At 57.2% G+C, this 14,058-nt stretch overlaps 3 protein-coding genes across 3 annotated transcripts; 1 reads left to right on the top strand and 2 right to left on the bottom strand.

Moving 5' to 3' along the window:
* Positions 1-140: 140 nt before the first annotated feature.
* Positions 141-5,700, top strand: BJ171DRAFT_525124 (nuclear pore protein 84/107). Its single transcript, XM_053112633.1, has 20 exons — positions 141-202; positions 377-433; positions 567-604; positions 722-733; positions 859-883; positions 1,056-1,182; positions 1,503-1,604; positions 1,770-2,182; positions 2,342-2,436; positions 2,615-2,752; positions 2,860-2,987; positions 3,138-3,251; positions 3,426-3,564; positions 3,772-3,969; positions 4,099-4,264; positions 4,384-4,609; positions 4,701-4,782; positions 4,875-4,956; positions 5,061-5,169; positions 5,436-5,700. The coding sequence occupies exons 1-20, from the start codon at positions 187-189 to the stop codon at positions 5,650-5,652; spliced, it is 2,484 nt and encodes an 827-aa protein (XP_052962520.1). The 5' UTR covers positions 141-186; the 3' UTR covers positions 5,653-5,700.
* Positions 5,701-5,836: 136 nt separating this feature from the next.
* Positions 5,837-6,994, bottom strand: BJ171DRAFT_525123 (uncharacterized protein). Its single transcript, XM_053112632.1, has 3 exons — positions 6,749-6,994; positions 6,197-6,432; positions 5,837-6,019 (listed from the first exon to the last, which is right to left on the bottom strand). Exons 1-3 carry the CDS (start codon positions 6,917-6,919, stop codon positions 5,965-5,967), a joined length of 462 nt encoding a protein of 153 aa, XP_052962519.1. The 5' UTR covers positions 6,920-6,994; the 3' UTR covers positions 5,837-5,964.
* Positions 6,995-7,061: 67 nt separating this feature from the next.
* BJ171DRAFT_525121 (armadillo-type protein) lies at positions 7,062-13,780 on the bottom strand. Its single transcript, XM_053112631.1, has 13 exons — positions 13,719-13,780; positions 13,275-13,389; positions 12,449-12,906; positions 11,975-12,130; positions 11,712-11,822; positions 11,309-11,545; positions 10,550-11,107; positions 10,068-10,253; positions 9,292-9,817; positions 8,974-9,131; positions 8,004-8,799; positions 7,684-7,780; positions 7,062-7,536 (listed from the first exon to the last, which is right to left on the bottom strand). Exons 1-13 carry the CDS (start codon positions 13,725-13,727, stop codon positions 7,524-7,526), a joined length of 3,420 nt encoding a protein of 1,139 aa, XP_052962518.1. The 5' UTR covers positions 13,728-13,780; the 3' UTR covers positions 7,062-7,523.
* Positions 13,781-14,058: the final 278 nt, after the last annotated feature.

Raw genomic sequence — 14,058 nt, 5'->3', positions numbered from 1 at the left:
CGCTTCTCGGCTCTCGTTTCGCGCTTCTCGGCTCTCGTTTCGCGCTTCTCGGCTCTCGTTTCGTGCTCCTCGCTCCTCGCTCCTCGCCAATTGCCTTGCCGAGGAAAGCCTGGCCAGATTCATCCCGTCTGGGCGTTTGATCTCCGTCTGCTCATCCACAAGCAACCACTGGGGGACTCGCCCGTCATGTACACGCCAGGCGGTATGTACTCTCCACCAGGGTTTTCCTTCTCATACCCAAGCCAAGGATTCAACTGCAGGCCCACTGGCGGTTCAAACGCAGCCCTCGACTTGGCTTCTCATTCACTCGCTCGCTCGCTCGATCTGGGCTCGGCGGCACACTGAGCTATCCTCTGATCTGCCGTTGCTCCTACAGACGCATTTGGCTCGGAGCCGCAGACGCCTATTCCGGCTGCAACACCAAGATCGAGTTGTAAGTGTCCTCGCGATGCCTGGTCGGATGGGCCGCCAACGTGCTGCCGGCGCCGTTTGATCTGACCATGTCTCCACCATCCTTGGAACTGCGCCGGGCATCCTGGTCGGATTGTTGTTGGATGGATATCCAGTTCCTACCCCAAGCTTTCGGACATCGAGGATCGATCAGGTACGGACCGACAGTGGAGCCATAGGGTCTCGGTGCTGGTTGCTTGCGTCATTGCTATCATGAGATCGAGCCCAGGCCGACACAGATATCTCACCACCAGCTTTGATCACTTTCCAGACCAAAACCGAGGTCGGTGATATGACTTGCCATGCATGCCCGGGTTCGGATCGAAAAGAAATCCACTTTTTTATTCCAGCAACAGAGGCTGATGAACTGTTTCATCCGTTTCTTTGACCGGATGGCGACGTCTACAGATTGTTCCGACGGATGCGACATACGGTACGATGCTGCAGCGCATCTGGCTGTGCGAGACAAGTGTTTGACGAGCCCAAATGCCCGTCGGTACGAATATCAAGCTCATCTGGCTATTGCTATCTTTCCCTCTCGTTCTCTCTCGTTCTCTCTCGTGCATCGCTGCACCGCTTTGTGAACGCGGGTGAATGCAATCCAGATGGTCCATGGTCGTTTGGATACGACTACGACCGCTTTGCTGCCCTGCTGGCGGCCGACCCAAAGGAAACAACCGACTATCGAGAGACGGAGCTCATACCTCGATACATCGAGCTCTGCACAAAAATGTAATGCCGCGATTCACAGGCGCTTGTGGCTGTTTGGAGGCGCTTGTCGGTCTGTGGTCCGGGGCTTTGCAGTCTCTTGAATGTTCTTCGAAACCATGGAATGTGGCCGACGTCTCCGCGACGATGCAGAGCCATAGTGCATCGAAGACGATGTGGTTGCTTTCCGCCCCAACGCCTGGTCCGACTGCATGGGATCTTCGATTGGACAATCCAGTGCTCCTTGGCCTCCCCTTCGCGTCGATTTGGAGCGTGCTTTTTGGCGACCGGCGATTAACCACCTGTCGCTTCGCGCAACTGTTGGCTACCTCATGTATCCACAGGATCGATGATCTCGAGTCTCGCGAAGCGTCTGCGAGTCGAGATGAGATTGAGATGTGGGCGCTCGAGCGCAATTCCTGGCATCTCATTCAAGACTTGGTGAGGTACAGCCATCCTTTCAATCGGCAGTATTGCACATGCAAGTCGCCTCAACGATTGTCGCTGGGGACGATGGTTGGCTTGAGAGCCTTGCCACATATCCTCACGGCACCGTAACAGCATGCTGACAACTTGGCTGGATCGATGCCATTGGCCATTGGCCATAACAGCTACCGCCTCGAAGACCCCAAGAGCAAACTGCCTTTCCATCCATTCGAGAGCGATAGTCAGATTGTGAGCGAATCGATCGCATCCAACCCCGAGGTGGCAGAGTTGTCCCGAATCCTTGCCTGGCTCGAGAAGATCGCGCCTCCGTTCCAACCCGTCGAGAAGCGGCCTGGCTACTGGCCCATGACCAAGAAGCGTTCGACCAAGTATACGTTCGACCCCGACCTTACCAGCCGGGAACGTGGCGCCCTGGCTCCGGAGGACGACGAGTTTGATCGCAAGCTGAGTGAGACCGTCTTCCAGTATTGCCGCCGCGGACGCTATCAAGAGCTGGTTCAGCTCTGCCAAGGCTGTGACCAGGCGTGGCGAGCGGCGCTGCTGCAAGGAAGCGAGTTCAGCGCACATCACGGCATCGGTGCGTATGAGCAAGCATGTGTATGCGTGACTTATGAAGCACCAGCTGGATTAGTTCCCGTGAGCGATGGATTGGAAGTCCACGCTGATGCAGTTGCCCCTCATCTCCTGCGCTCACTTCTTACACTCATCTCTTGCACTCATGTCCTGCATTCCACAGATGGCGGTGCCGAGCTGGGCTTTGGTGGCGAAGCTGAGATTGGTGGCAACGTGAATCGCGATCTTTGGAAGGCAGTCTGCTATGAGATGGCACGGGTAAGCTCAATCCGTGCGCCGTTGCCGATTCTTCCAACACGTCGTGTCCGTCTGTCCGATGCATCTTCACAGACGGAGTAGGCCATGTGCAGACATGAGTGGATACGATTCCCATAGTGACTTCCCAGATGAGGATAAGGCTTCGGCGGCCGGCACTGACCCTTTGGGATGCTCGCAGAACACCTCCGATCGATACGAACGTGCTCTCCTCGCCGCTGTAATTGGCGATGTGAACATGACGATTCCCGTTTGTGAATCATGGGAAGATCATGTCTGGGCATACATCCGCGCCCTGCTTGAGGCCAAGTGCGACGAGGTAAGCTCGCTCTGCGGGAGGCGATGGGTCGAGACGTGTCTCAGGGCATGCATCCTGGCTCACGGCCGAGAGTTGACCTCGTTTTCGATCCACGGTGCTTCTTTCAGGCACTTGCCCAAATCCCCCAGATTCCCGGTATCTACGACGACCAGCTTCCGATGTTTGTGCCCCACTTTTCCGGTACGCTCGAGAAGGTCCTTATTGACATGACCCGAAGTGACATCACGGCCCTGAGGTAGGTGCTGCTCCACATTGCCGCTGGCAGCAAACGCAAGTCAGCTTCTTGTCGCTCCTTGACGCGAGTGCTTGTTGCAGGGTGCTCGGTGCTGGCCCATGCTTTGAGCCGGACCCTTTCCTGCTTCGCTGACAGCGTCTCCGTGAACAGTACCAGCGCCCGCCATCCCATGCGCATGTTCCAGTCATTCCTGATGCTGAACAGGATGACCGAGTTTCTCGATGGCATTTGCAGCTATATCCAAGCCCCCACTGCCGAGAACAGGTACGTTGATCGGAGGGAGGAGGCGGCACTCAACGGCCCGTCCGCCACTCTTTGGCCGATATATGTGCAACTATGTTCAACATTCGATGGCTGACACACTACCATGGCTGTTCCGTTACAATCAACGCCTGGTTAATTGAACGGATGGATGAATGGGGGGGGGACAATTCACAGAATCAAAAACTTCCCCCAGTACCTTCGGTTTGTCGTCCACATGATTCTCATCTGCCGCGACGTCGAGTATCCTATCCCTGCAGCAGCGTCCAACAACGTGATCCGGCACTTTGTAAAGCTCTTGATCGATGGCAACAAGGTACGGTGCATGCGGATTGAAGCTTGCTGCTGAAGAGTGGCGCTTGGACGGGTATATCGAGCTCATCTCTTTGACTGACGCTCTGGTGATGGGCGTTGCTGATCCTGATCCTTGTTGTTGCTGATCCTGATCCTTGCTGTTGCTGATCCTGGCACTTGTTGTTGCTGGATCGACTTTGACGTTGTGTTTGCGTGGTTGTGAATCCAGCGGCCCCTCGTACCTCTCTACACATCGTATCTTCCTCGGGACCAACAAATTCAAATGTACTCGCTCTTCTTGGCTGGGATCGATGATTCATCCGAGGAGCGCTACAAGTACTGGAAGATCGGATTCGAGTACAGTCTGGACATGATGAGCATCGGGTACAAAGTTGTCGAGTGCATCTTTGTCAAGGGCATCTTTTCGGTAAGTCGCATCGGCCACACAGAGTCGTGATACTCTGCTGACACACGCACCGAACGAGCGCTTTCATTGGCTGTGTTCTTATGATTGGTCGGCATCGTGCCCAATTTCATCTTGGGATGCTGCGATTAGGAGCGTCTCCCTCCAAGTTCTCTCGAAGTGAAGGTCACGCAGATCAACGACTCGCTCAGCAAACTCGATCGCAGCCAGATCTATGCACTGGAGTGGCTTTCGTTCCAACGGGAGCAGCAAGAGCAGCTTCTCTACGGAGTCAGCTTCCTGATTCGGCGTTTCCTCGGTAAGCTTGTACAACGGCAGCTAAGTACCCACTCTCGACCCAAGCATGCTCTGGACCCGTCAAATCGAGCCGAGCTCGGGTGCTAACAGACGGCCTGACACACACTATTTACGCTTCAGTGCACGGACGAGTCCATGCCGCTCGCCAGACGTTCGACCACGTTGTCGCGGACTGGGTCAAGGAGTTGCGGGCCCAGCTCGAGGACTCGATGAAGGACAGCCCCGAAATCAAGGCCCGCATCCGCTCGATCGAGTGTCTCACGTCGGAGCTCAACTTTTACTTTGAGTTTCTGGAGGCGGTCAAGGCTTACACCAAGTGGAGCATTCTCTTGATGAAGCGACCGAGGTGAGCCAGTGCGAATGGACGAGCTGTGGGCTGCCAAATGCGAATTGCGACTTCTGAGCTGACAAACTATGCGGTCGATCGACCTGTCCAGGCAGAGCAAAACCATCGATGGCCTCAACCGTGTCAGTGCCGGCGACCAGGCCAATCTGGCTCAGTGGCAGATCCAAATGATGGTGCGTACCTCCTCAGTACTTTTGGAGTCTCCTTTGTGCGTCCGAAGCTAACGTTACGAGTGTGGTTTATTGGGGGGGGGACATGCACACAGAACGAGTCCAAGGGAGCAATCGATGCTCTTGAGAGGGTTGTCCGCAGCAACTGGCTGCAGGTTCTCCTTGAGGACGATACCGGTGAGTGTCCTGCAGCCACATGTTATCCAGGGTCACATCCCAGGCCGATCCTGACAGCTAACGCACTTGCATGTCGACCGGATCAATCGATTCAATCGTCCCAGCCGGGGACGAGCAAAAGGCAGAGTACCAGCTGCTGCGATGCGTCTACCTGCCCGAGCTCGTGATCTGGCTCCAGCAAATCTACTATGAGACGAGAGACTTGATTCCAGGGTAAGCAAGTGTGCTGTCGACGATCATCGCGATCAGTCCAGCGAGCCCCTTCCTGCCGCCTGGGCACAACGGAGGACCTTGACTATCGCTTTGCTGCTGATGCTGTTCGGTGGATATTATTTGTTGGGTGTATCTGATGTTAACGCAATTGCCACGACACCGTCGCATCGGTTTGCTCTTGCAATGTCCCTTGGTTCCTCGGATCCGATCGTGTTGCCCAATCGTGCCTTCTCGCCACGGACTTTCCTCATGGTCCGGACCATCAGCAACCTCGAGCGGAGCATCTCGATCGTGCAGGAAGTCACGTCGCAACCGATGGAAAGCGAGTTCCAAGAGTCCAAGAAGCTCCCCGTCCTGCTGTCCAAGGTGCGCAAGGCCGCGATCGAGTCGCTTCTCAGGACCGGCAAGGACGGAGACGACAACGGCTTTGCTTGGGGCAGCAAACTCAGCCAGGGCAAGAAACTCGTGGCCAGCAAATATTGAAACAGAGTGCGGACGCGGGAGCAATAAACCTCGCAAAAGTCCATGCCCTTCTGTCATAGCAGCGCGCAATCGATGGGCGGCGGGTTGGTGCTGAAGGCGGCATCGCCGATGGCGGAATTAGAGTGTTGGGGCAGATGAAGGAGCCGCCGTCTAGCACCTGGGTTGCACAAATGTGCCTGCGGAGTGAGAAAAAAAGGAGTATATTTGAATATGCAAGGTTGTGACGGCAAATCTACAGGATTGGATAACAGAAACGGGCCCAGACACATGGCCTAGCCCCGATGAGTCCGGAGGTCAAGGCGCAGTCTGCGCTTAGTAGGTGCGAGCGGCAGCTTGGCAAGCCTTGAGCTGGTCGAGATAAAATTGGCTGGCGGGGGAGATTGCAGCAGAGAGGAGAAGAAGACGAATTAGATCAAAATCAGTTCTCGGCGGTCGGCTTGTCGTTCGGAAGCCGACAAGGTTGGCGCGATCGGTGGCCCAGATGCCGACCCATGACAGGCTAAGATCTGGTAGATCTCAAGATCGACACACAGAGGAGACTTACCAGGCCGAGATGTCGTTGGAGTTGGCGTCCAGGCATCGCATGAAGGCCTTCTGGTCAGCATCGCAGGAGGCACCACCAAAGTTCTGCTGCTGGGGGGCAGCGGGGGCGGGAGCAACCTCCTGGGGGGTCGACGAGGAGCCGCTGAAGAGGCCGGTCAGACCGGCGCCGATGGTGTGGCCAACGGCGCTACCGACGGCAACACCGGCGGCGGTAGTGGCCATCTGAGCAAAGAGGCCCTGCAAGCAAAAAAGAAGGACACCGTCGGTCAGTTCGTGTCCTGGTTTGCAACCGAATCCAGCATGGACGTCGACAGGAAGGGGGATGGCCAATGTATATCGCTCCCGCGGTTGATGTTGGCAAAGTGACTGTGTTACAGGAGGGTCCGTGTCGTTTGGATCCAAAGCGATCGGTGCTCATGTATGAAGGATGATTCGAAGGCCACGGAATCGGATTCGGAATCGGATTCGAGAAGGGAGTGATGGCACAGGATCGCGGCCGACAACTGGACCCAGTGTCACCGGGGATAATGTAGTAGAGACAGGCGATACTTACGGGCTGCTGAGGAGCAGGCGCAGGAGCAGCGACGGCCGCGGGAGCCGGGGCAGGGGCCGGAGGATGGGCGGAAGGGGGAGGGTGCGAGGTGGTGGACGCAGGGCGAGACTGCTGCGCGGGAGGAGCAGGGGCGCGGGACGGGGTGGTGGAGCGGCGGGACTGGCGAGGCATGGCGGCGAGTGCTTGCGGGTGCTGGATGCTTTCGGTGGTGGGTGCTTGCGGCTGGACGATGGCTTCCGGGCAGAGATGCAATCCAAGACGACTCTGATCAGGAAACAGCGCGCTTTTTATACCGGCGGTGCGCAGCAGGCAATTCAAATCAATAATGAATTCATTCTGGGCATACGTGGCACCACTCCAGTGGCGCTGTGCGAGACGGGCTCGGTGCCGGAGCGAGGACACACAGCGTGCACACAGACTGTGCGCCGAGTGAGGGCGAGAGCCGTCTCGGCGAGAACGGGTACACACACACACACACGCACACGAAGCCCCACACGCAAAGCCGCACACGCGGAAGCGGATGGAAAATCCAGGGCGGCGGAGTTGTGCGCTGGGCCAATTGCGCTGCCAGGACGCGGGCATGCGGCATCGGCGCTTCGAGAGACCGGAGGCCGACCAGCTGCGGAGACAGTCGATCCGGGCAATGCGGCTGGCGATGCCGGTCGGGAGAGGGGAGAGAGATGGGCTGGTTCCTGCTCAGACAGTGCCAAGGCCGCAGCGAACATCTCGGAGGGTGTGCGAGTGGATCAGATCGGCGCAGCGGCAGCGAACTGGCTCAGCGACGGCGGCTGCTCGCGGCGGTGTCGGAAAGGGACGAAGATCAGAAGCGTTAACACATGCCGTGCGGATGTGCCGTGCGGATGTGCCGTGCGGATGTGCCGTGCGGATGTGCCGTGCGGATGTGCCGTGCGTTGTGCCATGAGGCTGCGGCTTACCCATAGAGCCCCCCAGAGGGTCCACCGGCGTTGGACCAGACCGTTCTGCCCTTCCTTGCGCTGACCGATCCGCGCAGAGTGCTTTCGGGTGTTTCTTCTGTTCAAGGCAAATCGCCATCCAGCAGAGGCCCACCACGAGGCGAGGACCAGCAGAGACATCGATGCGGATGAGAGGTGCGGATTCAGGTGCGGGGAGTAGTGGCGGGTAGTGATCATAGTATACGGGGATGGGAGCAGATACCAGGATAAGCCAATGGTGTCTCACCGGTCCAAGGACTCGTTAGCGCAGCGGAAACATGCACGATCTCCATCCTTCCTACCTTGGCGCTCCTCGCGTTCCCGCTCTTCATAGCTCAGCACGAGTTTCTTCAGATGCAGCTTCTCTTCCTGCTCGGCCTCTTGCTTGCTGCGGGTGTTGATGACAAAGTCGCTGTCGGCGGGAAGCTCAAAGGCCTTGGCTTGCTGCTTGTTGCCCTTCTTGGTCAGCAGCGTGAACACGACTTGGCCGCTGCCGCTCTCGCCGCCAGCCTCGTCTTCGTCGAGTGAACCATCACGGTCATAGTCGACGCCGCGATAGACCGAGCTCGTCTGGATGCCGGGGCTCGGCTTCTTCAGCTTGACCGGGATTGGGGCGTCGAATGCCGGGGCGCGGCGCTCGTTCTTGCGGCTATCGAGACTCTCCTGCATGATCTTGTTGAACTCGCGCTCGAACTCGAGATCCTCTTCCTCGTCGTACTCTTCCTCGGCCATATGCACAATGACCTCGTCGTCGTCCACATCGACGACCCGGACGTTTTCTCCGTTCTCGCTGAGCTCGTCGCCAACGTCCTCATCCTCCAGACTCTCGTTTTCCGAATCGGCATCGGCGTTGGCGTCGCCTTCGCCGCCACGGGGTCCCAGGTCCTCGTCGTCATCGTCATCGTCGTCCTCCTCGTCGAGCGCAGCCTTGTCGCCGTTTTGGGTGGCCTTGGCTTGCTCCAGCAGGATTTGAGTGACCTCGGCGGTGACTTCTTCATAGCTTTCGTAAATCTTGGCGCGCGGCCGGAGCAGCTCGAATATGTCCGAGATCATGAACTCTGCATCCATGGGCGGCGGGATCTTGGCAAAAAGGTACATCTATGCGAAACCGATCGGAGCACAGCTGAGCATCGGGAACAGACACGGCGCAGCGACAGGGTATTGACGACAGTGCTGCCTGTTGTCAGCAAGAGCAGTGTGGCAGCTGTCCTGAGTCTGTATCGGGGGGAAGGGCGCAGGGAGGTATGTCCGTCCACGCCACGCCAGCGTTACCTGGAAGAAAATCAGGAAATGGTCGAGCTTCTTGGCGGAGCTTCCCTTATCGAAGCACTGGCCGCAGCTCTCCAACAAGGTGCACACAAGCCTGACCCGGAAAAAGTCAAACGGTGGATCGAGCAGACAATGAGTGCCGGGGCGGGCAACACCTTGATCTATGTTGATGTTGATGTTGATGCCGGGGGGGGGTGACGAAACGTTAGTGCATACACCTCCTCCAGAATACCCTGGCCGAGTTGGTGCACCAGCTTGAGTGGCACCCAAGGCTCTGACGAGCGGTCGCAACGCAGGAAGCACCAACCACATCAAACCTACCGTGGCCAAACTGAAGCAGCAGATACAGGGTCTCGAAGATCACGGCGCTGTCGACAAGCCGGTAGTTGTAGAGCTCGCCCAGGAACTTCATGAGCGAAATGCGCTTCTGGTTGAGCTTGAATAGGTTGAGCTCGAGGCCCATGCGGATTTCCTCGAGAGTATTGTCGACGACAGCCACGCCAAAGTCGGGGTAGTACCGCAGCGCCATCTCGCTCGCGATACAGGCCAGCAAGTGGAGATTCGAGAACTTGACCTTCCAGGGTTTGAAAAAGGGCTTGGCAAGCATCTTGCGGGTGTCAGGGTTGTCCCAGTCGAACTTGCGGATCTGCTTGATGATCTTGTCGACCGTGCGCTTGGAGAGGTCGCTGTAGATCAGCTTCTTGTAGTACTGCTCCAGCGGCGACCGCTCGCGAGCCGACGTGGCCGGACGATTCGGCGGATTGCATTGATAGAAGGCGTTCTCGATCATCAAGGCCTGGCGGTTGTCGACGTGCTGAATGTTTTTCTTGCGCATCATGATATCCAGCTATACTCCCAAGCACAGTCGGCGGGACGATCCCATCGGTTTGACATCGACCAACACACGAGGCAACCCCCAGGGAATGATGACAATACCATGAGTATGGGCAACGGTCGATGACGATTGAGGCAGCACCTGTGCTAACTACCCACAGCACACACCCATTCGCTGCGATCTGAGAAGAGACCCAGGACACTGTCTTGCCATGCGTGAGATAAACAGCCTCAGAAGCTGGAGTCAACCACCATCCGCATACCATGTTTGAGGTCCGCACGTTGGTTTCTGGGGTCTTGAACAAGAACCGGCCGCAGGTCTCCAGCAGATTGCAGGCAATCTCAATGTTGGTGCCGTTGAAATCGTCGAGACACACCTTGAGGCAGTGGAAGATGACGTGCTGCGGCGTGATCTTGAACTTTGTGAGCTCGCTAAGGAAGCGGATGTTCTGGCATAGGATGGAGTGTATCCATGTATCGATGTGTCAATGCAAGGATGTGTCCATATGTCCATGTGCCCATGTTCCAATGCGAGAATGGGTCCATGTCCAGCCATTTGTTCCGGCACACACGCCGACCCGAAAGCGAGCAGGTGAAAGGTGTGGTGAGTCCGACGAGACACATGTCCGAAGCATTCGATGTGCTCGATTCTGCTCCGAGTGCTCAACGGAGCGCTGGGTTGTCCGATTCGCCAGTCCAGATGCGCCACGCTCACGCACTCCCTTTGGACATGCATGTCGCTCACCTTGACGCGCTCTTCCAGGAGATTCTGATCCTTCTTCCGCTGAAAGTGCTGAAAGTCGTTCTCGAGCTGCTCCAAAACAGCCGAGGCAATGTCGGGCATGAACGGATGCACGGTCGCGATCAGCCGGGCATAATAGGGCAGGAGATCGAGCCGCTGCCGCGGCACCGACACGAGCACCTTGGCAAGCCGCTTGCGAGCACCCTTGCTGTTCCGGAAGCAGAAATCCACGGCGACCTTGTCGATGGTGTCGCGGTTCATTGCTGTCGGGAGGCGGCCGAGCAGAGTGTCGAGGAGGATTTGTGACGAGTTTGTGGCCTTGCCCTTCTTGTCGCCGTCTTCGTCCTCGTTGAGGATCGAGACGGCTTCGGCCCCCTCGTCAGCATGGATCGGTTGGGCCGACGTGGGAGTCTCGAGGTCGTCGTCGGCGGGTTTGCTGTCTCCGTCCTTCTTGCGTGGCTGGCTTTCCAGGAAGATGCCGGGAACGAACAGCTTGAGATCGATCAGGTTTTCGTAAAACGACTTTTGCTCCTCATCTTCCCAGGGGCCATCGACAACATCCTGAACGAGAGGATATGGTGGGTGAGAGCGCAATAACATCAGCACCCCACAGAATAATCCTGCTGTCAGAGACAATATCGTCTTTCCAGGAGCTGAAGCGAGCAATCTCGCTCGAACCGAGGGTGTTGCCACAGTCCGCCTAGATTCGCTCTGCTTTTCCCTAGGTAACCACAGGTGACGAGCTCGTCTCGCAAGCTGTACCTGCTCCTCCTTCTCTTTCGATCCGTCGGGAACAATGATGCCCCCGACCCGGGTGATCTTTTCGTCCTCGGGCAGCTCGGGCATGTCGGTGCCGAGATACTCGGCCAAGACTTGGGTCGAAACGAGGACGCGATCGTAGTTCTTCATGGCCTTTTCGTATTTTTCGGTACGGTCCTCGGTAATCTCGCCTCGGGCGATAAAGTACTCGTGGTTCTCCTTTTCCATGTTGCGTACGTACTGATGGGATGACGCGATATATGAATCCATGAGGAGTAAGTCTCCGGTAGCACTCGTGGGAAAGCGTCGGCGATATATGCAGACGGACTGCGAACTGCACTGTACGAGGGTTATGTCCGCTGGCGCCTTTGCACTTTTGGGCTCAGCCAACTAGGGATCAACTTGCCTTATGCTGCAGGACCAGGCGGTCAGACACGGAGTTGAAGTAGTCGGTCAGCAGGGTGCGGATGACATTCTGGACTGGTTGAGCCACGAGGCTCTTTGCTGGCTCGTGCTCCTGGAAAAGAAGTTAGGTGGGTCCAAGAGTCAGATTCAGCTCCTTTGTGGCGAATGCCCGGGTGCTACTCTGACCTCACGCCGTGCTATGTAGCCAAGGTTCTTCCACCTCACTTGATATCACATCACATCCATGCATGGCAGGTGTCGTACGTTGGACCCTGCATCGGCAGATCGAGTCGGGCTGGACGACGAGCTCGTGGTGCTGTCTCGGCGTTTCGGAGTCACAGATCCGAGAAACTGGTCCCCAAAGAACTTGACAAAGGTGGCGGCAAGAGGCAGGTTGAAGTGGTTCTTGTCGACAGCAAACTAGATACCATGCGCGAACGATACGATGTGATACGATGCAATATGGTGTGATACGACATGATGTGATACAATATGATATGAGAGGAAATGAAGTGGAGCTTCGTTAGAGTCTCGTAGAGCGTAGCATGCTTGGTGTGGAGAGGTGGGGAGCTGGGGTTGGGTCAAGATGGCAGAACGAATGCGTGCAAGTAACCAAGGCGAAGGGAGGGGGAGAGCATCCGACACTCTGTCCTCGCAAGTGGGCTCCATCCAGGCCAAGTTCGAGGAGATTGCAGAAGACATGTGCACACGGGTTTGTGCAGGAGCCTTGGTACCCACAAGATCTTTGAAAATGCTTTGGAGGATAAACTCTCGCGAGTTTGAATTGTCGACGATGACAGCAACGACGTAGAGCTCCGTGAAGAGGCGCAGGACCGGACGCAGCTTTGAGATCCGGGCGTTTTCGTCCCGCTCGCGCTGCTCGGGGTTGACGCCGGCATAGGATGGGGGAGGGCCGAGCTGGCGTTGGAGCTGTGTGGTCAGCATCGGGCTGAAATCGGCAAAGCGTTGGTGCAGAAGCGAGCAGATCTCGACGGCAGCCCAGACGTCGGCCGAGTTCTTGAGCTTGGCTTCGCAGATGGCCGTGACGACCTCGGAGATGTACTTTTCGAGCTTGAGGCCGAGCAGCTCCTTGGTGAGGGAGGGCAGCTGCTCCATCGAGAGCGAGACTCGCAGTTTTTTGATAAAGGAGTTGTTCTTTTTGATGGAACTATCGAGATTGCCGAAGGTGGAGAGGTCTGCAAGCCCCGTCGACATGGCAAAGTTGATGCGATTGGCCGCCAGCACCATCGTTAATAGGGTGACAAAGCCATCGTTGAGGAGTGAGATTGGCATCGAGAAGTGAGTCGAAGGACAAGTGACGGGTTTGGCACAGAATGGCGAGACAAACGGTAGTCGATGTGCCGTCATTGCGTGGCATTCAGCATCAATGTGAGCGACTGTGTGATCGATCGGCCAAGGAGGTGCTCTTGAGGCTCCTGCCCAGGCTCTGGCCCAGGCGCCGTCAGCCAGCCGCATGCCGCTGCCTCTTTTGGCGAATAATCCAAGTCATCGCCAAACGACCCAAGTGCGAGATCGACGCTGTCCCTTCCGCAAGTGAACCGACCTGGACGATGGGCATGCGCATCGGTATTCTTCTTGTGGAGCTCCTTTTTCTGTTCCCAGCGACCAAAATCGGACGCCTGGGAGGCGGCCGCCTGTGCCGTGCTAGATGATGGATCCTTTCGTCAGGAAAACGGAGGACGTGGACGATGGATTGAATCGATCGGGGAGGGTTGGACGCATTCGGCGAAAACGAGGAGCGTGATTCCGTCATCGGCGCAGATCGGGTTCGGAGGATGTGCATTGATGATGACAGCGTTTGTGGTATAGAGGCATGCATCGTGTTGGAGGGAATGCCGTCGTTAGAGGTCCCGTATGACGGCAGCGATCGGGCTGGGGAACAAGCCATCGAGGCCATGGGGAGCAGGTGGCTGAGGCTCGCCAGGATCTGCACTGCAAGAGGCATCACGCCCACCACAGTACCGCTGCTGCAGCGCCGCGTACATACCTCGGACATGGGGAATGGTGTCGGGGAGGGGCCGGCGCATCAACAGATGAAGCAAGGATCCTCAACAGCCACGACCAAAGATGAACCCAAGAAAATTGCCTGGCTTGTGCCCTCAGGGGTGGGGCAAGGGCGTGGGGCACGCTAGGGTCTGGCCAAGGGGTTGTGCTTCCAGCGACCGAGAGCCACGTCGCAATGGCCGAGGCCACGGGCCAATGAGCGCTGTCCTCGACACGGCCTCGCTGCTCGGCTGCTTCTCGGTGCGGCCTCTCGGTGCGGCTCTTCTCGGCCAAAAACGGGACCAACGAGGGGGCATCGCCGTCTGCTCTGCCAATCCCGCAGC

This window comes from Polychytrium aggregatum (assembly GCF_025602895.1).
Source record: "Polychytrium aggregatum strain JEL109 chromosome Unknown BJ171scaffold_57, whole genome shotgun sequence".
In the NCBI taxonomy this organism is placed as follows: Eukaryota; Fungi; Chytridiomycota; class Chytridiomycetes; order Polychytriales; genus Polychytrium; species Polychytrium aggregatum.
Note: the sequence above shows the minus strand (reverse complement) of the source record. Positions and strands in the feature narration are given on the sequence as shown.